Source organism: Neopsephotus bourkii, unplaced genomic scaffold, assembly GCF_033783945.1.
Source record: "Neopsephotus bourkii isolate Nb327-2 ecotype Australia unplaced genomic scaffold, CSIRO-AGI_Nbou_v1 NB_908, whole genome shotgun sequence".
Classification (NCBI taxonomy): domain Eukaryota; kingdom Metazoa; phylum Chordata; class Aves; order Psittaciformes; family Psittacidae; genus Neopsephotus; species Neopsephotus bourkii.
In genome coordinates this window covers 638523-662791 of record NW_026901402.1, presented here as the reverse complement: position 1 = coordinate 662791, position 24269 = coordinate 638523, and the positions used below count along the sequence as shown (strand labels likewise).

Genomic DNA, 24269 nt, shown 5'->3' with positions numbered 1-24269 from the left:
CCATGAGGAAGACTAAGATTTCTACTCAGGAGAAATAACTGAGAAGATGAGAAATCTCTGCAGCAGGGATGGTGGCAGTGATACCTGCAGTGCATATATGTGTGTTTGCGTGCTGACAGCTTGTCAGCCGACTCCAGCAAGTGATAAGTGAGGGGAGGTAGCCAGGACCTATCTGCTAAAGGGCTTAAAATTCCCTAGCCTGAAAACATTTACTGTGATTTGCTGTAGCCTTGCTCTACACTCACACTTATCTTCACCATTTCAGTGTGTACCCTTGCGATACAGAGGTAACAAGAATAATACCAGGGCATTCTTTTCCCCAGGAAGACTGCTTTCATATATGCAACTGTATTGTTTATCCCTACCACTGTAGTACCATAATCTCCAACTAGGAGACCTCGCACTCTAGACATTGCAAGGCAAATATATTGTATAGAAATAGATTACAGCAGGGGGAAAAAGGAACTATTATTATCATATTTTGTATTTTAGAGAATGAAAATGAAGGTATTTGTTCCACTCCAATATATATAGCAAGCTCTAGAATTTTTATTTGCTCAAAACACAATCAGATATGTAAAGATGAATAAATCGTAACAACTCAGTATCTCAAGTGTTCCATTCCATAGTCCTCTTGGATTCAGGAGTGTAGCACAGGGACTGAGTTAGCCTCTGCAGTTGCTGTAGGACGTGCAGGATCTGTGCTCCATGCAAGCAGTGAACTCCTGAGGCAGCTGATCCAGTTAGCAAATAAGTGTCTGTCCCATAGAAGGGAATATCTGAGTGCTACTAACCATTACTTCCCTTCTGTGACCTGTGGACAAGACTCGGTAACCTTCCAGCCACTGGAAGTCACTAGCTGCCACTCCCCACCTCTGTTTTTGTCAGCCTTCAGCTTTGAGGGTAGTTGCTGGCCATCCGTCCATCAGCACAAGATCAGACTTGGGCTCTTGCTCCTGCAGAGTCTCTGTGGAGAATTTTGATCAACCTTTGGAGTATCAGTGGTGTGCTGCAGTTACTTCTGCCCCATGATCTACCTGATCTACACCAGAGACAGAGTATCCCACATTTAGTATTACCATTAGGGAGAAGATGCTGCTGCTGCTCATGGTGGTAAGAGGCAGATGAAATGTTTATGCCTTCTGGTTTACTTCAAAACCTGTTTCTCATGTCCAATTCCAGGGCCAAGTGAATTGCTTATGCTGGTTGCTTTATGCATAGTGCAATGACTGTACATATGATGAATTGGTTAGGAATACTTCATCTGAAGGGAAGTTGAAAATACAATTGGTTTAGTCCTGAAGTTATCCTCCCGTTCATTTGCTTTTGGAAAAAGAAATTACAGCATCAGCTGAAAGGTCTTGGTCTCTTTCTCCCAGCAATGTTACCCTGGGAGGGGCAAAGTCAAAATCTCTCAGATTCAGAGCACTTTTGAGAGCATCATCCTCTCTTGGATCCAAAGAACTTTGACATTGCTTGTTCCAGGGTTTTGAAGGCCTAGTTTTGGACAATGGTGCTATTATTTAAACAACCAATGGAAGTATTACCAATAGACCTGTATTTATCATGATGTGTTTAGTCTGAGGCATCTTAAATAATTTGTGGATTGTCTTTAAGTGAAGCCAATTATGGTAATTGAGCCTGGAGGTCACAAATGTATGGATCACTATAGCAAAATCTTGTTCTTTCAGTAAGAAGAGTAAACTTCCAAAATGTGAAAGATATAAAGGAGTTTTTGTTGTTGCTGACGTATTGTTCTCAAAGTGTCTAAATAATGAAGAAGAAATCAGAAAGAAATAGGGCTTGTGCTGTTGCTTGTGCCACCACTCATTTTCCTATACTATCAAATAGGGAAAAGATTGTCTTAAGCAAACATTTTGGATCAGTTCAGAGCTAGATGTGCTGTTAATTCCAGAGTGCATAGCGTTTTTTTTCCCACAGGCTCACCTAGTTACTTAATTTAGTCTACATATTATATTCTCGTGAAAGCTGTGTGTGTGGATTATACTTTAGAGGATAATTTTTAAAAGGTTCATGTTTATAAGTACTTGTTAATCATAGAACAATTATAATTAGTTCATGCTAAGGCAGATTCATGCTAACATGAATCTGGAATGTGTCACACTGATAATCATGTTTTCTTTCCTGGGCCATTAAAAAAATTAACAAACCTTTGTTTTAGCTTAACTTTGCATGGAGACTTGGGTAAAAAGGAGTAATGAAGCCAAAGACAGTGCATGGAGTTCAGATGTGCTATCAGGGGTCATCATAACACTATACCTTTTCTTCTAGGGTTGTTTTCCTTATTTAGTTTTGATTCAGAGATACAAAATAGATTATGCAGTCAGTGAGTTATTCATTCCTTAAAAGTCTGTCACTTTTAGTTGAGAACTCTGCTAAAGGAATGTTGGTCCTGTTGTTGGTGTCAGTGCTTCCTTTAATCACAGAAAGGGCTTTAGAAAATTTCCATTATTTGAGATATAATACAACCTGAAAGAACACATATTAGTATGGGTGCTGAAATGTTTTCAGAATATTTCTAAGATTTATCTTCCTTAACCCAACATTTCCTTGGATACAAAAAGCAAAGGAGACAATATATGTATTTAAATGTGATAAATACGTTGATACAATATCAAAGTATTTGATATATGGTAAATACAATTTAGCATTTTTCAGTGTAACTTGCGCTTTCGACAAAACCATCATGTTTTATTGATGTTCTTGATATCTAATTGGGAATAGCGGACTAAGGTAAAGGATGATAAGAGGAGAAAACACTTTTGCTCAGCATCCCACAAAGCAGATGAATCATTAGCAACTTCTGTTTTGACATTAAATCAGCACGAAGGTTCACTGGTATATATGTGAAATTGGATGTTGAACAACAGCAATCTAGTAAAATCTGGAAGAAACATAATTGGACAAGTCTGGGCCCTCTCATCAGAATACAATGAAATCAACTGCCAAGACGGGCTTCTTGCTCTTACTGCCGTGGGTGGGAGACATTTTGGCACAAGCTGCCTTAGCAGCAGGGTGCAGCTCATCAGAAGCTATGGTGAAAGGTTGTTTCCTTGGGAAGGCAGAGGAACTGACAGCTAGCAGGGAACGACTGAAGGGTCTTGCAAAACCTCTACTATTTTCAGCAGCACAAGATACACATGAAAATCGAGTATTAAAATTGTCTGCTTGTGCTAGCTTTGCCATTATAAGCAAGGGACGCATGAGGGCTTGGGTAAGTCCTGGGAGTGCAGGTCCCTCTAATATTGCAGCTCTCTTCCTGCAGGGCCAGATACTTCAAGGACTGATTTTACAAGCAACTTGGAACTGTTACCGATGCCAGTGTGGGTTGCATCGATATCAGCTTAAAGTGAGACAGAATAGACCCACTAGTAATCTTGGGTTGCTTTTGTGTTCTTACAGGAACTGAAATGATAACAGATATTTGTTGATACACTCCCTACATACCCCTTTAAATACATAAGTGAATATAGTTATGCTTGTGAGAGAGAGTGGAATAAGTTCAGATTTAGCTTCTTGTAAGTTGAACCAACTGCATATTGTTGGGAAGCTGAAGTCAACAGCTTGATGCAGCATTTCAGCACCTGGTTGCATGAACCTGTCTGCTCTGAAAGAAGAAATATAGTAATGCTGTAATGATAAACCTTTGATTTATGATGGTTTGTATCACCCAACATCTTGTGAACAGGAAACCTTGCCTACTTTTCATGCCCTCTGAAGAAGATGCTTCTATAGACCTGTTAGGTAGCTGACTGCTGTGAACAACCAAATTCTCAGTGCTTGGCACAGCCAAAAGGATGTATTCTGACTTCCCAGTCTTTGGCATCACTGGATTTCTAGGATGTAAAAAGCAGAGACAAATACCATATCTCAGCTTGGGACCTGAAATTCAAGTTGAGGTTGCTTCCTTCTGGCAACTTAAAAACTACAGTATAAATCCTTGCCTTGAATTTCACCTACAGAGCACTGAGAATCATGAGTTGGGTGTTCTGTAATTTTGGACCTGTGAGACACTCATTTTCAATTGACTTACTTTTCAGCAGAAAAACATGTAAAAGGACAAGGGAAGCAGTATCCAGCTCACTTTTCTGTGGCCATCAGGAGTCCAATTATAATTGGAGCAGAAAGCAAACATTTTAATCATTCAGTACTGCAACTTTGTGCAGCAGATCTGTTTTAAGTGAGTAGATATCCATTTCATAGAGGCATTTTCCCATATTAGAACCATTTTGTTTCACATGTTTCTGCTTCTCTGTAAGTTTTGGATTTGTTTTTTAATTGTGTTAGAGATTAGTACTTTCCAAACTTAAAATGATGTTTTTCGGAATTATTTCTAGTTCTTGTTAAAACCAAGCTAAAAAGGTATCGCATGCTGAACACTCAGAGGACCCAAACCTTTTTTTTTTTTTTGAAAGGAAGGAAAGTTTCCAAGCAGACATATAAAAACATGAATGATCTTTAATAGATTGTAAACAGCTATGTGACTGCTCTGTTTTCTGTATACCTGCATTGCACATAGCTACAAGTAAAAATCTGGACACTAATTATGGAAAATATATATGTCTCTAAGCACAGCAATCTGTAGTGAAAACAAATGTAAGCACGTCCTGATCAATGTCCACTAGCATCAGTCAGGCTTTTTCAACGAATTTGAGGATACTTTCAACTTGGCACCATGAGCAAAGACTGTGTTCCTGCTAAATGTGATTGCGTAACTGTATGCTGTAGACCAGAGATAATTTGGCTACTGCTAGGGAAGCACCTTGATGTTAAGGACATACCACCTGCTGTATTATTTATTCTGTTTCTGCATCTATGCGTCCAGTTTTAATTTAGTATTGCAATGCCTTAGTTCCCAGCTGAGAGTTTATAAAACAAGTGAAGGTTAAATCATCAGTTAATGTAATTGAAACCTATTTCTCTTTTGCTGAGGAAAAAGAATAATGTTCTAAAACTATATTCTATTCTCTCTGTTTATTTCCCCACATGTGAATCCCTCCAGTTGCTCCCATGTTTTGATTTCTACAGCAGAAATTATTCCTTGTCTGATTTGGGTGAAGATTCTCACTCAAATTGCCTGTGCAGGTAAAGTTGCAAATCACACCCCGCCCCCCAAAAAACCCACCACCCAACAAAAACCCAGCAACAACAATAAAATCGGGGGATTATCTGTGAAATTAAAGAAAAAGCTGGGAGCCATAAGGGATTTTAAGGAATAAACTGGGGATTAGAGCATGCAAATGAATGAAAGGAAAGCAGCGGGGGAAAGGAGAGACATGCTGAGGGAAAGGTGACAGTTTTGCTGAGGAATTCTCCTGTCATTTTCCCTAGAGAGGAGAGAAAGAGTGGGGAGCAAGTGGGAGGAGAGCAGTGTGAAGAGGCTCTTGGATACCATGGAGATGGGTACAGTGTAAAAATCTGTATACTGTAGATAAGTAAGTGGGAGGTTGATATCAAACTCCTACCAGCCAGAAACTGGCTTTGTGCAGGGTAAACATGTGAAAGGGCTGGGGAGAAGGAAGCATTGTTTCAGCTTCTGCCATACTGTTTGCCTATTTAACACTTAAGGGAGAGAAGGGAATGGATAAATAAATGCTTTTCCAGCTTGTGCTTTTCGGTATGACTATTCTCTTACCTATATACAGTCTACCAGGAAGGAAAAATTATGTTCTAGAGTGTTGTTTTTTTTTTTTTCCATTGAAATTATCTCGGTAGTCCAGACCTACTTTTTCTGTCTCTTATTTTAATTTGTCTTGATTTGATTAACTGGCTCCTCATAATAAATTCATAATGCTTCTCCATGGTTCGTGAATGTGGGGAAGAAAATGTGACAGATTCACTAGGAACTAAATGTTACTTTATGTCTGAGTAAGACTGTATTTTTTTAAATTCAGTCTTTGTGTTACACTGCTTTGAAAGAGTGTCTCTGTTCATTCGAGGATTTCTTTGTTCTCTGCTTCTAAATTTTATGCTTTTGATGCCTGTAAGTCTCTGCTGTTATTTATATCCGTGGCCATAAGGCAAATGCTATAGTTTGTACAATATGACATTGTACCCCTAAGAATTATTGGGGTTTTTAATTTTAAAATATAAGAAACACTGTAGAATGATGAAAGTGCTTTTCAGAAGATTGTTATTCGTGTTATTGATTATGCTTAAAATACAAACTGCCTGTGAATCGAGGTAAGGCAAGCTGACACTTTGGTTCAAGTCCCCCTTTATTCCCTCAAATAGTCTGCCCTGAAGCAAACAGGCTAGCTTTGAGATTGCTTCAAGTGAGAAGGATTTATACTTAAGGAAGCAAATTGAAAGGTCTTGTGTAGACCCAAAGAGATGAGAAAGGATGGTGATTAGCTGGTATAGCTGAACACGCAGAAATTCGGAAGTCTGGAATGTCGACGTGTTCCTCAGCTTGGTCTGCCTCCTGCTGAGATTGTTTCTGCAGGCAGGAGCTGTAATGTCAAGTACCTTAACTTCAGCATGGCGGGAGCTGCTTAAACAGGGTTGCAACAGAGTGAAGTAAAAGACCGGTGCACATCTTGGTGGCTGTGAACCTAATGTACATTTACCTTCTTCCCTCAAATTTTGTGGACTTTCAGTGAGTGGCCATGGGTAACCCGCGGGGTCCTAGGTCATGTCTGGGGAAGGAGGCACTCATCTGGCTTTCCTCCAGAAACACTGGCAGTGACAGACCTACACCTCTCCAGGACAGAAGTCTTCGTGTGTGTGTGTGTGAAAGAGTGTTCTAGAAGGAATTTGAGGAAAATAAGGTGCTTAGCAGGTCAAACACATTGCAAGATGTATGTACAGTAAGGTGACAAAGCCCCAAATGTGACCATAAATTAATTGTATTTGCAGCAAAGCAGTTTCCTGCTTTGTGGCTGAGATGTACCTCTGGGGGTCTGACCTGTGCCTAACAGCTGGTGCTTAAAACCAATTTGTTTTCCCTTTTATCCGCAAGCTTAACTTCAGAATTATGCCAGAACAAGTGAATTACATTTGTAAGAGCTTACATGTAAATGCCGTGCCTTCAGTAGAGTTTAGAGGAGTTGGGGGGCGATACTGTTCTTATCTCAGTTCTACTCACTGTCTTTTGTCCAGGGCAGCTTTCTGTCCACAGACCGACTCTTCAAGTTATAATGGCAATAAAAGCTCAGTTTTGCAACGTCCCTGCCTCTGCATGTGCGCATTCAGGAGGAACCGTGGTGCAGCAAGTTTCTTAAGACTAATTTGTTGTGCTTTAGGACACACAAGCCGAAGTGTCCATCTCCCTGGGGTTGCTGGTGAATGTATTGGAAAAGTCCTGCAGGGTGAAATGGGGACAGTGCCACTGTAGGGGTGCTGTGTCTGAATCTCAGCGGTCTCATCCCTAGCTATTAACCTTGGCCAAACAGCAATAGCAGTCTTTGTGAAAAACAAAAACATCTGTATTCCCTGAAGTATTTTCCTTCCTGAATTTCCAAAACTTAATGCAAGCTGTAGTGTTGTTTGCAGTCTTCTTGGGGGTTAGAAGCCCAGCATTTCCAGACAGTGGTTATGCCGTCTGTAGAACCTACCTTTAAAGGGTGCATATTGACCTCCAAGATAAAATTTAAAGAAGCAATCTCAGAGCATGATTTTTAATTGACTTGTTTTCAAAAATGGAAAAGCAGTTAAACTTCAAGCTACAGTTTTACTGATGCTGGTAGTATTGTAGAGGTTGTAAATTATAGGTTTAAAAGTTTACAGATTAAAATAAGGTCTTGAGTCCTTCAAGTACAGGTGACTGGCTGCTGGTAGGAACACCAAAGCTGATTACCTACACCAGAACAAATGACTTCAATGTATAAATCTGAAGAAGGGTGAGGTCCTGCTATAAGAAGGGGCCAGTGGTGATAGGGGCTTCTGCAGCATTTCTTGCTGTTTGCCACCAGTATGTCAGCATGGTGGCCATACTGACCCACAAACCTGGGATCTTCCCTGTCACCATTCCCTTGAGATTCCTACTTAAGTTTCTGGAGTTTTATGTTGTCTGCTGGAACTGGCTATGTGAGGATGGAAGTGCTGTGCTTTGGAGTTTGGTCCTGAGCGATTTATAAAAAGATAGATCTTATAACCCTAGGTCTGTATGTGCAAAATCACAGGAACAGCAACATCATTGACTGATAGCATACTCTCTTTCTAAGTTGGGCATATTTAATTATGTTCTTACGTCCTTTTACTGAACTTTTTAATATTGTAGTCTAAGGGAGAGGGCGAAACTAACATTACAAACAGGTAGTAAGCAATTAATTTTGTAAGACACTTCTCTGTGTGCAGTTCCTAATAAGCAGGGTTCACATTTGCATTTCATGATAGCTAATTTGGATGCAGTATGAGAACACAAAGCTTGATCAGATATGGACTGTAGCAATCACTGGCTCTTGCTCATATGATGTTCAGATGTACATTAACATCTGTTTCTTTGTTGCAACAGGTTCTGCCTGGCATACTGCAGAAGCATTGCTGTATTTTACCTGACAGGAACACAGGTAAACCTTTTCTTAATGATTTAATATTCTAACATGATTTGGAGGAATGCAAACATGAATTGGATAATATTGAGAAGCCTTGTTTGCTGTTTATGGTCACTGAAGTTCTCTTCAAGAGAGCAACAACTTGGTGGTTTTGATGAAATTGCCTTCATTTTTGTGCGTGCTGTTAACTTTTTTGTGCATTATGTTAACTTTCTGGAGCTGTTGCTGTTGTAGAGACTGCTATCAGGTCTTGCTTTTAAAGGTATTTGTATGAACCCCTGAAGCATCTCTGTTGTTAATTATAAAGTTCCAATTTTTGCAAGAAAAGGGGTTTAATGCTGAAGTCTGCAGTCTGGTCCTGTTGATTCGTGAAGGTGATAAGCACTGAGGCTTAAGCATAACTCTGACTGCAGATGAATGCTTGTTTTGTGCTTGTTTTTCAGAGACTAGAGGAGTAGACTAAAGGAGCAGACAGAAGGAGTATCACTAATGATGCCTTGCTATTGTGCAGGAGGAGACTTAAAGTAATATGTTTGTGGCCAAAAAAACAAATCAGTTGTTGAGAACGATAACATGGACAAGAAGAAAACGATAATTTAATTTACATTTTTTAATTCTAGGGAAATAATTTTTTAAAAATCCTTTTCATAATTTTAAAATTGGGTGAAAGTGTTAGCATATGCAATTGTGAATTTGATATAACAGACTAATTTCAGAGAAGTAGGAGGAACAATATAGCTCATTTTTAATCATAAAACATATGTGATTGATTGCTTGCGGCTTCTAAGGCATCATTTCCTCTTTCCCAATGGTTAACGTTAAAATACATCAGTTTGTTTCTTGGCTTGCTATTACTTGTATTTCAGGCACTGTCTGAGTTTGCACTAAGGGTAATTGCATAGAGAACTTGACGACTGTGTTGAACTATAGTGTGACCTGTGGTTATCTACAACCGCTCAAATGAGTTCTGCATTCAAAAACTCATTTCCATTTTCATCTGTGGTTATGGAGGAAGTACTGTAGTAAGAAAATTAATAATACATCTCTTCTAGCAAGAATTTGAAAGTTCATAACCAGTGAATAGATTGGAGACTTTGGCATTCACATTTATGTCAAGCTTTCCTGAAAACTTGACTAAGGAGTCATGATATAGTGACCTCAGCCCAATCTATGTGCTCCCATGCTAATATCCCGTGCTGATTGTCTTATATTTCAAATAAAACAAAAAAAATATAAAATCCAGGTTCCTTTGACCAGCTCCTATTGACTTGCACAGATATGTATGCAGTGGATATCAAGGCCAATGTTACCTGAAGTGATGGCTTGGAGTTGAGCAGTATGACTGTGAACACTTATCTGCAGAGAGAGAAACATGCCTTTGTAATCAATATCAAGAAAGCCATTTATCTAAAATCCCAGTCACCTTCAAAAGTGCCTCCACTGGTACATAAGAGAAGGGAGGAGTTTACTAATGTAAAATTAGCTTTTGCAAATTTTGAACAAAGCTCTGAAGAGAAAAAGCCTATCAGGTTTTGATATGTAACAACTGCTGTACAACTCAAACATGCTTTGGTATGAAAATAACTGTAACTTCTGTTGCTTCTGTGTGACTGCTGCAGTTAAGTATTTCTATGGCTACCTATTATATAGCTGAGAGTTGCCAGCAGGTACAAAGTAAATGATGTCAGTATTCAGTTTCCCACATTTTCTCCATTTATGATGTTTAAATACTTGGCAGTGAGAAGAAGACAGATTTCTGTACTGTGGATTTTTCAGCTTCTTTCTGGAGGAACAATTGAATTTTTGAGTATTATTCATGGAGTCCATTGAGTTCATTGAGATAGATGAACCATTTACTTGTCTGATTATGTCTGAATCAACTAGTCCAAACTAAGAAGGCATTAAGTACATTTGTAATAATACACATTTGTACATAAACATTGAACAAGCTATTTATGTTCAAATGTATACATCTTATATGATCTTGTCCAGCTCTATTCTTATTATGTGAACCAAGAGAAATTGCCTGATTGCAAGCTGTAGGTCTATATCTGTGGTCAGCAGCTGTCATTTGGAGGACTTTAGCAACGTGCAAACTTAGGTGTTGTTCCTAACGAGGAGAGAAGGATAAAGAGAAATGGACTAGGGGTAGGGATGGGGGAAGAAGTTTAAGGTGAGACCTCTGAAATCATTAAGGAAGAGCACAGATGCTGCAGGGAGTAGGGATGTTTGAACGGGGGAGATACAACAGTAGTTTCCCTCCTTGTTTATATCTATTTAACAGTTCAGGCATGGCAAGGTTGGGGGTCCTGGGCTCCTCATTCAGGAGTGCCCCCACAGCCAGCCTGTTCTACACTGTCAACACAGGAGCTGAGCCCCAGAGAAAGAATTATAGAATCAACTGGGTTGCAAAAGACCTTTAAGATCAAGTCCAACCATTACCCCAAGACTGCCAAGACCACCACTAAACCATGTCATTGAAGGACTTATTTACACAGTTTTTGAACATTTAGAAAGAAACAAGCTTTTGGGAATGATGGGGCCATTGCTGCCAGGCCATTCCTTCATCTGGCTGCCCTTCAGACCTAGCCTTACGTTGATTCTTGGGGAATATATACAATTAGCCTCAAAAGTAGTATAGCCCCAGATTGCCAGTATGCTAGAAAATTGCATGTCCCCATGTCCCTTTCTACACTGTGTAAAAAGTTTGAAGTGGCAAGACTTACTCTGTCATTGTTGATATTCTGTGTTTGTAAACTGGAGAAAAGAGCTGTGCATGGAAAAAAAATAGTAACGATCACCTTCCCCTGGTGACAGTACTTCTACCATGAACTTTTGTTCTCAGTGCTTATAACTTGGCTGTAAAAACAGAGCCTTTCAAAGGGGAGGATGAGAAAAGTAATTCAGCTATTCCACAGCAATGCAGACTTGGAAGAAAGCTCATATTTAACAAGATGAGGTGTTTCGAAGGTTAAAGAATGATTCATTTTTCAAACACATAAAACATTCACAAAATCTCAATCTCTAAATAAAGCAGTGAATGCTGCTAGTTGGCTGCTTGCATTAAGCTTTTCTAATAGTGATGTTTCATTTCTTCAGTGATATTTGTAGCTTTCCATTAATCATAAATGTATTTTCATTACTAAATTAAAAGTTCATACGGCATACACTGGCATAAAGCATGCTCATTATTATGTTAGCTGATACCCGGAACCTCTCTTTGCCACATACCCTGTGCCTTAAGAAGCAAAAGATTTCAGAGCAGACACCTTTATTCAGCACTTACTTCATATATGCCAAGACCATAGTAGAAGAACTTTACTGCTATCCTTCCTCTGTTTCTTTCCATCTCCTGTAACTTAACCAGCCAGCAACAACTGGGATGCATTAGCAGTTATAAAGTTAATTGGAAGCAAAGCAGTTACATGCTCTGTACAGGTGTTACTAACAAGATCATAAGGGGAAACAGTGTGAAGGTGCTAATGACCTGGTGGGGAGCAGCTTGATTTTTTTTCTTGAATTATAACTGTCTCTCTCTCTGCAGCTCCACCTGGGAGAAATATCCCACACCTTTTGATGGACATCTACCACCCTCTGTGTACACATACAGCCAACACTAATTTCCTTTATAAGTATTTCCCAGCAATGATCCATCCCCTGCCTATGTAAACTCTTCAGCCAAGACAGAAGTCTTGTTACTGCATAGTCACTTCTGTAAACCTGAAGCAGATGCTAAGACTGTTCTTCCCCACTTCCTTCCCCCTTAGCAAGTTTTCTAGTTATGTAATTGTTTAGGGAACTGTTTGCACAGTATGAGTGGTAAACTCAGTTTTTCCCCTCAAAATAAAAATAACTACTGAATGCCAAAACATGTTGTATTAAAAAATAAAATAAATTGAGGTTGGGAATGCAGCTTTGAATCAAAGTACTCAGATGTTTGTTTTTAGATTTATATATTTAAAAAGTGTATTTTTTATTTCCAGTCTTGCTTGAATAGAACTCTTCAGGCAGTGTATGGGGATTGTTTAGCTAGAGATAATTTCATGCAAATGAAAAGAGGAAATATATGGGAAAGCTTATGTTTCTGTGTATGCTGTGTTTAAGCAGTCTTAGACCAGCTAAGTGAATTATTTGGAGTTTGATATTTGTTTATTCCAGAGCTCCCTGTATCGTGATCTAGCACAGTAAATGATCCTCAAGGTGAGCCCAAATATACTTGGTGCAGTAAAACCTGAGTTATCAATGGGACTCACTAACAGAAGGTGTTCTGTGCAATATTTACCATTACTGCAGCTGTTAGATGGACATTCTTGTGCTTCAGAGATGCTGATAGTTGTGTCCATTGTTTACCACTGTTTTGCTCTTGATACACAATTATTAGTTTCCTGTCATGCAAGGAAATTGCACAGCTTCTGTAGTATCCTTTTCTGTTGTAGCCATGGGTTTAATATGTTGTGGACTGCAAACTTGCGCTCATTTTTTCCACTGAAGATCCCAAAGGAAGTAATGAATCAATAGTCACTAACAGTTTCTTTGGTTGATTTGTTCTTTGATACTTTAAGCTTGAATTTACCCTATCGTAAAGAAGTAGAATGTAGATACTATAAAGAGCATCTGCACCTATCGTACTGACTTGGTTCTGATAAATAGCTCTTTTGAACTTTGAACAATACTCTTTCAAATAAAAAAGAAAAAAGGGGAAAGAAAAAAGATTTATGCTGATTTATGCTGTCTGAAGTTTTTTCATCGTCCATTTTCAGGTCAGCCCTTGGGTGATGATATTGAACTTGCAAAGATGTTAAAACCTTCTTCATAATAATTCTCTTTTGCCCACTGTACATTGGAAAAAAGGTATGGCCAGAGTTCTGCTCTCTGCAAAGAATGAGCAATATCTGTTTGAGAGAGCAGTACTTGTTTTATATACAAAAGCAGGAGTCTGATAATAACTAATCTCTTCATTAGGTAAAGTGTAGCCCAAGACAGCAATGTTTCATCCTTCGCTTGTTTGCTTTTCTTCCTCTTGTTTGAAGATCAAATATTGAACAGGAGAAAAATCTAAGAGAGTATTAAAAATAATTATTGCATTAAACTTTACTAAATTGTATAAAAAAGCTAATATTGCTTTTATTCTTAACTATATCTACAACTCTATTGCCTTAGTAGTTTTGAAAATAAAAAGAGTGTGGATTGATGCTCAAAACCGATGTGTTTTTTAGTTAGCACATATGTTACTAACTGCTAGTTAATTCTTTTGTATATGTATTCATTCAATTGCAATGAATGTAGGAAGAGCCATCCCAGTGACTATGCGTATGTATGAACTTACAGCAGCCAGTTTGATTTCACAGAAGGAATTACAGGACAGTGTTCAGAAACCAAAGTCTTGTTATAATTTACCATATTCACGAGCATGTCATCTTCCATCTGAACATTTTGAAGTACTTAATTAATTGTGATGAATTTTTGTTCTGTGCCATTGAGATAAATTTTATTCCTCTTTTTTAGATGCAAATGTCAGATTATCAGCTGGTGCAATGCAAGAATATTCACTAGGGTTATGTATCATCCTCTTTAGAAGTTCTTTGCTTAAACTGGGATTGTCCTTTTACTTTCAAGACATAGCTATAGATTTTTAAACAGTTCTTGCAGGTTTCACCTGCTGTCTGCTTTCCAAGTTCAACATGAGTGTTCTCATTCAGATGTTCAGCTGCAGGTTGCCTGCTGATACTTTCCAGCCTGGTTTCCATAGAAATGGGAATTAGAGGGTGAAAATAAAGCAGGAGTGAGTATTCTCTTAATCTTCTAGTTAATCCGGAAGTTCTTATAGCTTGGTATCAAGGTTGTTTTGCTTTCAGCTGGCTTGGCATACAATGCCAACTTCTGCAAAATAAAAAGTAAGACCTGCCAGGAGAGCTGTTATGAGCAATATCTGTTACCATAACTCTGTAGAGGTGTCAGGACTCACCAGCAGAGGATGAAGAAGGGAGAACTGGACTGTGCAAGCATAAACTGATGAAAGGGTGTGAGGCAGAGGTGATAACCTGTGACAGAACTCCTTTCAAACATGGCTCGCATTGTGGAAAATGCTGACAGTAATTAATTGACTAGTGCCGCATGACCCTGGGGAGGAAACCATCCGGTTAGGAGAACATCTAATTTAAATGCTCTGGGCTGAAAGTGAAACCAAGGATACCTGCTACTGCATTCAGAGTATAATTTAGGGCTCTCATGTTTCCCTAGGCATTCCTGCTCTCCTCTTTTTTCTTCACATTACCGACACTACCAACCAGCAAAGTCAGGACTGTGGGGCAGTCGTAAAGATGAGGGTATGGTGGGGTATAATTTCTGCTTATTGCGAGCATCATATCCTTATATGAAGAGATTCAGAGCAGCCCTGCGGAGAAGGACTTGGGGGTGCTGGTCGATAAGAAAATGAACATGAGCCGGCTTCAGTGTGCACTTGCAGCCCAGAAAGCCAACCGTATCCTGGGTGGCATCAAAAGGAGTGTGACCAGCAGGTCGAAGGAGGTGATTCTGCCCCTCTACTCTGCTCTTGGGAGACCTCACTTGGAGTATTGTGTGCAGTTCTGGTGTCCTCGACATAAAAAGGACATGGAACTGTTGGAGCAAGTCCAGAGGAGGGCCACAAGGATGGTCAGGGGACTGGAGCACTTCCCATATGAAGATAGGCTGAAAAAGTTGGGGCTGTTCAGCCTGGAGAAGAGAAGGCTGCATGGAGACCTCATAGCAGCCTTCCAGTATCTGAAGGGGGCCTATAGGGATGCTGGGGAGGGACTCTTCATTAGGGACTGTAGTGAAAGGAGAAGGGGTAACAGGTTAAAACTTAAACAGGGGAAGTTTAGATTGGATATAAGGAAGAAATTCTTTACTGTTCGGGTGGTGAGGCACTGGAATAGGTTTTCCAGGGAGGTTGTGAATGCTCCATCCCTTGCAGTGTTCAAGGCCAGGTTAGACGAAGCCTTGGGTGATATGGTTTAGTGTGAGGTGTCCCTGCCCATGGCAGGGGGGTTGGAACTTGATGATCTTAAGGTCCTTTCCAACCCTAGCTATTCTATGATTCTATGATTCTATATGCACTCTTCTGCTTTTCCTCAGTGTTTGAGCTCCAGCCATGGCTCTGTGTTAGCCTATCCTTGGAAGAGGAAGTCCAGGATCTTTAGGCCAGATCTCTTTCTGCTATCTTGGGCAGAAGTGACCAGTCAAGTTAGCATGGAGTCAGGAATGGGGAGGGAGCATGCATACATTATGCCCCAAGGAGGATCACCTATACCCGCCTCTTTCCTGGCAGAGGCTTTTTTTGGCCTTTCCAGGCCTTTTATTCAGCTTCCTCATCCCCACTGCTGAATACTTCCTGATATGTAACCTGAGTCTTCCTTGCAGCAGCTTAAGCTCATTAACTTGTGTGGACAATGGTTGTTTCTTGTTTCTCAGATCCTTGCAAATATCTTTTATACACCTAAAGAGTGTTTATCCTGTCTTCCCTCTAGTTAAATTTTGTCATCTGCATTGACAAGTTCCACTTCTTTCCTCTTTCATGTATGTTGCACTAGAATGCATCTAAACCTGGTATATTTTGATTGTAACTTATTGAAATAGCCTTTTTTCACCCCCTGGATTTGTTAAGAAGAGAATACATGTGGTGTAGCAGTTCTCTAATGTGGCACGTGGCAGTTCCCTAAACATGGCATTATCTTTGATAAGTTAATGTCCTATTTAAAAAAAAAACCAGAAAAACTGTCGTATACTTTAGCCTGCATCGTTTCTTCCAGAAGACTTGATTGACTTGAAAAAGAAAGGCTTTTTTGTTTGCTTGTTATTATTTAATACCAGTTCAGTTCTGGAAAGGGGACAGTAGGAATTAATGTAATTTGAAGAGTTAAAAACAGAAGTTTGAGTAAAGATACCAAAATTGTTTATTCTAATATTTGAGTGAGTGGGATTTCACTTCTTGATTTCCTGATTCTCTTCTCTGCACCTCAGCCTACAAGATGAATATAAGCCTATTGCCCAAACTTTGTTTTTCATTAGGGTTTTTCCCCCCCTATCTTTTCTCATATCTACAGAAGATCAGCAGCACAGGCAGCATAGCAATAACAGACCAGGGCTTTGGTTCCACTTCTCCCAGGGATTTGGAATCTGGATAAGGCATGACTGGCACTGAAAACCAGGTAGTTTGCAGTGATGCTAATAGGAAACCTGCAAGCTGTGAAAGAAATTATCTTCTAAAGTTAGTTTGCATCTTCTGGGTCATTTTAGACTTCTTAGTTCTGCTAGATGTCTAGCTGAAATAAGGAGCTATTAATTTTCAGTCTCAAACCAACCAAAAGACTGTCTTGTCTTATTTGATTTGTATCTAGGACTTTCCGGCTTAATCCACTAAAATACGGTCTCTGTGGTTCAGGGATATAGGCAGTTTGGGGTAGACTCAGAACTTCAAAGGGGTCAAGTCTGTTATATCAGGATCAATAGGTCCTCAGACTTCAGTATCAAGACTTACAGGCATTGAGCTAATAAACACAAAATAAAATAATTGGACAGGGCAGACACATACCCTTACTCTGCTATGTGTGAGCATGAAACTGTTTTAAGACTTCATCTGGTGAAGATCTCTGTGCCATTCTGCTTATGGAGTAAAAAGCATGGTCACAGTACAGTGTGCTGGTGTTCGAGTCTTTGCAAAGTGTCCTAGTTGGCTGCTAGCATAGTACAAGGTCCTTTTTGGAGTTCAAGTTCCTCTGCTACAACTAGTTCCTCCTGAAAGTTCCTCTTAGTACTGTTATGAAAAGTCACAGTTGTGCTTCATCCAAAACTATGTAGTCTTAAAAAGAAAAGACTGAGCAAGAGATTTCACTGATGTTTAGATGTCAAGTTAAATGTTCCAAGATCAATAAAATGTGCTTCCCTGAAAGGTGAGTGCTGACTAGCCCCTGGGCTCTTGAGTCTAGATATAAACTGTTAGATGTAAAATAGCACTTTCATAACAGTCTCACCCTCACAAGTGGGGGGAGCAGGGTCTGAAGAAGGGACTCTTATTCAGTGAAGCTTAATTCTAGAGGCAGAAATGTGACTATGTGTGTTTGCAGTCTCTGCCTAACATCATAAGAGCCCCTGTGGCTGAAGGTGTGTAGGAAGGAAATTCTCTCCAGAAAACAGCATTTCTTGCAAGAAAGCTTACTTGACCTTTATTTCTGGAATGTTTTGTAAAGCACTCCCAGTGTGTACAGCTCAGTTACTGAAGGAAGAGAGAAGTGCAAATCATCAGCAGCAGCAACTGCAGGCAGCTGTGGTAACTGGTCATGTTCGTACTATGACTAAATGAAAGCACTATGTAGAATGACTGATTTCTATATGTCAGAGTTTGGGATTTTTATTTTTTAGTGCTTTCATTTATTTGTGAAATGGTTGCCCAGGCAGTATATAAATCACATGGACTGAGGGGGTGTATATGTGTGTCTCAGTGTACTATACACATGCACTTTCTTGCAGAGGAACATAGTTTTGAAGTCCACTGCCAAACTGTATGATTTGGCCAACACAGTACAATGTGTGGGTAGAGTTAAAGAGCATGTAATTGATCAGAGGAATTGAAAGATAGACTCATACAGCGAGTAAGGTAAAATGTTAGTACTGTTTTCTAGAACCAGTCAGTGGTGTGGAGCACAGGGAATTAGTCTGGATCTCAGAGAAATATAGCTGTAATGCTGGAAGGACCTTGAATTCATTGGTTTCACATGGGTAGATTAGACCATACTGATATTTCATTACCAGACAGATTTGATTGTGGGCCAAAAAATCCTATTCTCTCACACTTTAAAGGTCTCAGGGTGCCTACACAGAAGTGTCTGCCTTCCCTGTTTTGGTAGTGTCTTGCTTCTCTCCAGCTACTTTGAGGAAACTTGGAAGACAAGACAGATCTCTTGGCTGGTATGCATTAATCGCACATAATTCAGTTGTGTAAAGTATAGAAGTAATAGATATGTATTATTTGCTACTGATTTCTTAACATGTTGGTTGTATTCCTTTTTCCCTTAAATCAAAATTCAACTGTTTAAGTAGATTTTTGTCATAAAAATATGTCCTTTCATGACCTAGGAAGACTCCCTGTCCTGAGAGGAATAAGCCTTGGAAACAGCATAAGAAGTGCTTTCTCCCAGGTTCACTTCAGCTGTGTCATAATCCCCAATTTTGAGGAAGGTCCTCAAGGTTCTGAAGATTAAAAGGGATGCGAATAATGGGTTTTGTCATAAAAGCTTTCTTACAAAAATAATGTAAGTTGGAAAAAATAAGGACTAGAATTCACCTTGCTAACTTCTAAAAGGAAATCTGTTTTGAGAAACTGTGGTTTGCTTTATTATGTCTTTCTCCACTCCCACACCCCAGTCCACCACCCCTTTTTACTAGAAGAGTGTGAGAGTATGGAGGATTGGGTTCTGTGTCTAAGGTGCTCACAGTGTTAGATAACTTCTGTTTTCATAACATGCACGAACAATGTTTTTCTGCTGTATTGCATGATGCTTAATTTGGAGTAGTCTGTCACATGCTTTGGGCTTGTATTTAACTCACTAGGACTGAATAATAGATTTGAAAAGGTGTAGCATATGAGCCTCTCCATGATTAAAATCATGAGAGCTCTCTTTCCTTCCAGCTGTGCCTTTTCCAGAAAAGGACATCCCACTTCAACTGACGTACTAATGGAGACCTTGTTCAAATGTACCTGTTTTCTTTCAGCTGACTTTATTAACATACATTTTTTCCTGCCCTTCCTATTTCTTGTATTAGCTTGTGGGGTGGGAGTACTAAAACATACATTTTATTATCAGAACATCTGAGCTGTTCATACTTTCCATTTAAAGATAAACTACAGCGATTTTCTCTATGCTTAAAATGTTTTTCCTGTGCTAGAATGATTTTATTTCTAGTAATGCTGTATGACGTGGTTCTCCTGTCATTTGGATACTATAACATAATAGGTACTATAAATAGCAGCTGCTAATGTCTACAACTGTGAACAACAGGCAATAATTTAACCACTTGTTTCCCTTCATTCACAATGAGAAATACCAAACACTTCCACACCAATAATGCATACGATCCCCAAAGCTGTTTGTGATGCTTATTGTAGAAGTATGTTATGGGAGGCAGTGCTGCACCCTCTGTACTTTGAGATTAAACAGTAGCAAATGCTTCTACGCATGTGGCTTAGTTGTCTCAGTATGACTCTACATTGGGTATGACACCAACTGTATCTCCAGAGAATGTCTCCCAAACTGCCAGCCAAGAGGAGTGATGCTGTTAGGCAAGGAAAAGCAGAGGAAAAGCCTCTGCTGTGCTGAGAAACAGCAAAACCTGTTGTATTAGCTTATCCTTTTTGAGGCAAAGATTACTAGGACAGGAAAGAGGCAGAGAAGGTGAAGATGTTTCACCATAATGGAAGGTGATCTTTCAGTATACCTCTGTGACAGTAATTCCACAAGGTTAGGTGCATGTTATTACTCATAGATCATATTGATTTTATTAAAAATCTCAGTTTGCTAGACTCAGATAGCTAAATGCTTAAGTGGGGAAATGTGAATTTGTAGTTGACCAAAGCTGCTGTCTCAGGTTCTGTCAGGTCTTATCTGGACACAGCTTCAAATTGGGAAAGAAGTGGGGGGCAAGAGTACAGTACCAGGGAAACTACGAGAAGCATAACTCACAACTGTGCTCATCTGACGCAAACCCCAGGGATGAATCATCTGAAGATTTTCCATGGTCTATATAGGAAACCTAAACTTACTGGGGAATAACCATGGGGGCATTTGCAGTCTGTCTTGCCTTATATAATGGCTCCTTGAATGTCCTTTTTAAACTGAGGACTGAATCTCTGTACTCTACCGTTAAAACTTCTGGTGAGCCAGGAGCCTCCATACTGAATATGGGCAGAACAATGCTGGAGGCTTCAGCTGACAGAAGTTTAATTCATGAACCACCTTCACAAATATATTTGGAAGTTGTGAGTCACAGAAATCAGCCCACAAGGCATAAGAAATTACATCATGGTTAAACTGTAGGTGATTATAAATGTAAGGGATAAGATATTACATAAGCTTCAGGGAAAGGGAAGTATATTTTGAAAATGCTTCAGTACTTTTTATACTGATTTGGAGAGCAGCTGCAGGAAGCAATATGAAACTGAAAGGCCTGAAGAGGAAGGACCAGCATGGCGTGGATTGTTACTAATGTGTGTTAAAGAAGCGTCTTTTCTTTTGCTCCCATAAAGACTTAGAAATCATGTTCATTCATGAGCCCCTCTGTGCTGGGACTATAGTGATCCATGTTTCATATACCTGAGTATAATGCTTGCTGATGAATTGTATTTGCACCATATATGTACATACATGTATGCATATATAACGATTCTTTTAAAAAAATTGGAATTTGTTGCCCAGTGCTGAAATTTCCTAATTCTCTCCTGTTTCTATGGAAACTGTAATAGTAATATGACACATAAACAAATGCACTGTGTTATAAGCCCCCTCTTTAGCAGGACATTAATTTTATTAGTAACTGTCCAAATTAGTCTGGTGACAGCTACTGCATATTTGACAATCAGAGCCATATATTTAATTTTCACCTGAAGATGTGTCTTTTAGCTTTGAGGGCTTTTACTTTGATCTTTAATCATTTTCCTAACTCAGTGATGGGGTAGTATGTGCCAGTGGTTAGTACATTACTGCTAGTAACACTTGTTAAGCTCACAGGAGACTACTTACTAATGTTTGCAAAGTGCTTCAGAAATAGGAAAACCTTGAAGTGCAGAAGTGCACTTGTTGCTAGCTAATGCAGAAAATAAAACCCTTCTTTTGCCTGCGATTCTTTTGAACATACTTACGTGGCATGGTCTTCTGGGGCATAGCTGGAAAGGCATAGTCTGCTGTCTAAGAATAAAGACTGTGGCTTTCGTGGAACAAACTGTATCTGTCTCACAGAGTGTCACCTTCAGGAGCAATGCACAGTTACAGTCCTTGGAGTATTTTGAGATCTCTCTATGTTCTGGACTGCCAAATGGTGCAGGGAGGCTGACCTCCACCTACCCCTGCTCTGCTTGGCAGCACTGGCAGGTTGCAGGCAGGAGCATGCAGCGCATCCCTTGCAGTGCTGAGGACAGTGTGTCTTGCAGGCACGTGCATTGAACCGGGGAGTTTGAGTCAAGGAGGCAAGCAACAAAATTCCTGTATGATTATCAGTCTTGCCTTCTGTTTTAGAAATGAACCTTCGTTCTGTGAAACCAGTTTCAAGATGGCTTATTGCTGCTGAAAGAGAAAGTCAGGTTTTCAAAGATTAAAACTGTGTATAAATTATTCCAAGTGGCTTAGAGAATGATATACCTATGCTGCACTTCTGGAGTGGTTTATGGGGAGTGAAAAAGTCAGAGCTCAAATAGCCAGAGTGAAGGTGGGGGAAGCCTAGTTTGTTTTGGTGTGGTGAAGATTACTGGCCCTCAGTAACTGGGTATTTACTCTGACCTCTTCCTCTGGGCTGCAGGATGGCAACGAGTCAGGCACCTTTATTTCCATTTGTGACACTAAATACACTTCACCAACTTATAGAGAACTTCCATACAATAAGTGAGATACTTCTCCTTTGCTGTGGACAATTTGTGATGCTTATTTCATTGAAGACCTGCAGTGTTAATTATTTAACAAAATTGAATTGATAGCTTTATTTAATGGTAGTTGCTTTTAAAAATGATCTAGAGAAACTGCTGGGGATGGGGCAGGCTAAGAAATAAAAAATGTTGGTCTGAAGAAACACGAATCATCATTCAAAGCCTTCCTGCTGTTCTGGTAGTGGTAGGAGACACCAAACCCCCAATCTGTGAGAGTTTTTTTCAGATTCTTTAGCAGTATCCTGAATATCATTGTTGCTACAGGGAGTGAGATAGTCTACCTGAGTCAGAAACATTCATTAACCCCCCGTAATGAACAGGGACATCTTCAACTACATCAGGTTGCTCAGGATTACATCCAGCCTGGCCTTGAATGTCTCCAGGGATTTGATGGGGGCTCTTCAGGTACTTTCTCCTACTTCAGAGAGAGGGAGCTTCCCAGGCTGGGACAAGCTTCATCATCACTATGAACTCAAGGTGCTAATGAAGGCACATCAGCCTCCATGGGGAGAGAACGGGATAGGTTTTGAAGGGGATAATAGTATTTTATCTTGATTGTGTTTTTATATGAGACAGATTGTAAGCCTTCATTATGATTGTTTTTCCATTTCTTTGGCTAACTTGAAAGAAAATAGATTGCATCATACATCAGTCAACATATAAAGGGAGCTTTTAAGAAAGACACAGAGAGACTTTTTATTGAGGCCTTTAGTGACAGGGCAAGGGGCAATAGTTTTAAAGTGAAAGAGTGTAGGTTTAGATTAGACATAAGGAAGAAATTTTTTACAGTGACAGTGGTGAGACACTGGAGGAAGAGCAGTTGTGGATGCTCCATCCCTGGAAGTGTTCAAGACCAGGTTACATGGGGCTTTGAGCAATCTGGTCTAGCGGAAGGTGTCCCTACCCATGGCAGGGGGTTGGAGTAGGTGATTTCTGAAGGTCCCTTCCAACCCAAACCATTTTAAGGTTCTATGTTTTTTTTTTTTGTTCTTGATTGGACTTCATGTTGCTTGAATTAAAATTCAGAAAAGGGTAAACTCTGAGATAGATTTGATTGTTTGCCATTTTAATTGGTGAGAGATTCACCTTCATAGTAAAAGGCAGATTTGGCCTTACAATGGACATCTTCAAAATCTCGACCTTGTACCTATGAAGATACTACTCTGTCCTTGCAGCCATTACAGGTAATAGTTTCTGGGCTGTACTCATTGTTTTCTGCTATATCTGGTCTCCAAATTTTTTACGGAAGTAATTTATGTGTGGAGAGGCTGTAGTTATCTTTCCTCTTTTTAAACTCTACCATTTAAGTCCCTGTGGAAGACATCCTATGCCACTTCATTAGTTTTATTTTGTTGAGTTGTAACGCAAGAGCATCACAGATCACAGATGCATTCTCTCATATTTTGTGTTTTCCTTTTCCTTAAGGCCTTTCATAAGTCAGGATAGTCAATAGCTCCAGTCTTCTCCCATGGTGTTAGTTCTTTTTATCCCTTTTATTTTTTTATTTTTTTATGGCTTTATCACTTTATTAGCTACTTTGCTGATTTCCATCCCTAATGTTTTGCAGCTCCCTATAGGATCTTATGTGCTTATTATTGTGTCTCTAATTATCGTGTCTCTAGTTTTGCTGCCTTTCTTTTTTATCTTCAAATTTTGTTCTTTATAAGTTACCTGAATTTTTATTTGTCTGTTTTTTTACTCATGTAAGAAACTTCTTATGTTGATATTGATAATATTTACAGTTGAGTAATGTAGTCTTTTGGGCTGGAAGATTCTTAGCTATTTGCCATTGTGCAATTCTCAGAAGATTTCTCTGAAAAAATCTAGCATATCGTCATGCAAGTTATTGATAAATTACTCTCAAGAGTAAACTACAGAGCATCCTTAATTGTCACTGACAGCTTTGCTTGGCATTTTAGAAGACATATGGCTTCCTACAAAATTCTGTCATTATTTAACTTGATTTTGTTGCCTTGTTTGATTTTTTGACTAAGGTATAAATGTTGTACATTTAGCTGTACCCTACCCTACCCTATTCTTATTAATTTCAGTCTTGGAACTTTTAACATTGAAAGCTTCATTTA

At 39.4% G+C, this 24269-nt stretch overlaps 1 protein-coding gene across 8 annotated transcripts in view; it reads left to right on the top strand.

The window, feature by feature from the left end:
* DLGAP2 (DLG associated protein 2) overlaps positions 1 to 24269 on the top strand; it is a 462107-nt gene that overhangs the window by 72999 nt on the left and 364839 nt on the right. For 7 of the 8 annotated variants that reach the window (XM_061357586.1, XM_061357604.1, XM_061357582.1 and 4 more), the window contains one exon: positions 8477 to 8531. In XM_061357586.1, coding sequence (XP_061213570.1) covers positions 8477 to 8531 — 55 coding nt within the window. Of the gene's footprint in view, positions 1 to 8476; positions 8532 to 24269 lie in introns of those variants that run through there. The other variant, XM_061357594.1, reaches the window with a different exon arrangement.